General features: G+C 38.4%; 1 protein-coding gene across 1 annotated transcript; it reads left to right on the plus strand.

The window, feature by feature from the left end:
* The first annotated feature begins 605 nt into the window (after positions 1–605).
* LOC125590659 (glutathione S-transferase T3-like) lies at positions 606–1,187 on the plus strand. Its single transcript, XM_048764329.1, has one exon. The coding sequence runs from the start codon at positions 606–608 to the stop codon at positions 1,185–1,187; it is 582 nt and encodes a 193-aa protein (XP_048620286.1).
* The last annotated feature ends 380 nt before the right edge of the window (positions 1,188–1,567 follow it).

A 1,567-nucleotide genomic window follows, 5' to 3' on the forward strand; every position in this document is an offset into this window, starting at 1 on the left:
CTGTATTGGCTTCGTCTCTACCAGACAAAATGGTAACAAACTAACTCTTTTGTAGTCACGTTATTTAAGTTAATAGTGAGAGGGAAGTGTGAGCTTTTAAGTGATGTTTTAGTCTTCTTGTGTCGATAATTTTGACAGGGTTGAGGGCGATGTGAACAAGGTTACACATCCAGTTCATCGACAAGCAAACACAATGTGAGACTGTCGTTGTTAATTACGACAGGGACCTTGAGGTCGAGAGTCAACCACTTCTTCAGAGTCTCGGTAAGTTTGCAAGAATTGATATCAGTAAAAAAAAAATTTCTTAATTGATTTTGTGTGGATAGTATTTAGCTTAATAAATGCTTGTTAGGTTGTGGTTAGTGAAATTCGTGTGATGAATGGTAGTGATGTATGGTTGTGATGAATGCTTGTCTGCTTAGGTAATAAATAAGTTAGGAACATGTCTTCTCATCTCTATTCAACTCAACTCAAAGCTCTTATTAAAACCGTATGCTTTCTTTCTTTCTTTTCATCTTCTTACACAATCTCTTTCTCTCTTTCTCTCTTTCTCTCTTTCTTCAAACACATTGCTTCTCTCTTTCTCTCTTCTCTTCCTCTACGAAATGGATTCAACGAATCCACATACTCAACCCTCCAATTTTGTTGATCTGTTGAACAGACAACAAGACACTCCCTTTCCTTATGCGAGTTTTCCACTCGATGGGGATATCGGATCATCACAACTCCCTCTGTTCAGTACTCAAGCAACTGCAACATCTAGCTTCTATGAAGACTCTCCTACACAGCGTAAAGGAAGAAAGAAATGGAGTCCCTCCGATGATCTAGTGCTGATTAGCGCATGGTTAAACACCAGCAAGGACCCTGTTGTGGGCAATGAGCAGAAAGCAGGAGCTTTCTGGAAACGTATTGCAGATTACTATGGAGCTAGTCCAAAGGTGGGTGGAGGTGATAAGCCAGAGCCCATGCAGTGCAAGCAAAGGTGGCAGAAACTGAATGATTTTGTTTGCAAGTTTTGTGGATGCTATGCCGCTGCAACAAGACAGAAAACAAGTGGTCAGAATGAGGCTGATATTGTTAAACTGGCACACGAAATCTGGCCATCAAAAAAGAGCTTAAGAAGATGGGATTGCTTGACAGTCTCATCTCCAAAAAAGAGCCACTTTCTGAATTTGAAGATGCTCTAAAGACGAAGTTACTTACGGAGATGCTGAATCTTTAGTGTGAACTCATGTTACTTATCTATGTTTAATTTCATGTTCTATATGTTTACTCCTTGACAGTCTCTATGTTTAATCCACTAATTTCAAGTTTCATTATGTATGTTTCCGGTTTATGTTATATTATGTGATCTGTTTCTGTTGTTTGTTACATGTTCTGTTCTGTTAGCTCTTCTGTTTAATTTCAAGTTTCATTATGTATGTTTCCGGTTTATGTTATAGTATGTGATATGTTTCTGTTGTTTCATGTTCTATATGTTTGTTATATTATGTGATCTGTTTTCATGTGCAGTTACGAGACAAAGAAGTCAGAAGTCTTGGTGTCGGTTTTGCTAGAGAGGTCACGA

This window comes from Brassica napus, chromosome C7 (assembly GCF_020379485.1).
Source record: "Brassica napus cultivar Da-Ae chromosome C7, Da-Ae, whole genome shotgun sequence".
NCBI lineage: Eukaryota > Viridiplantae > Streptophyta > Magnoliopsida > Brassicales > Brassicaceae > Brassica > Brassica napus.

What these genes read in the sequence shown, in the direction of transcription:
- LOC125590659 (XM_048764329.1), top strand. Translation starts at nt 606, where the DNA reads ATGGATTCAACGAATCCACATACTCAACCCTCCAATTTTGTTGATCTG.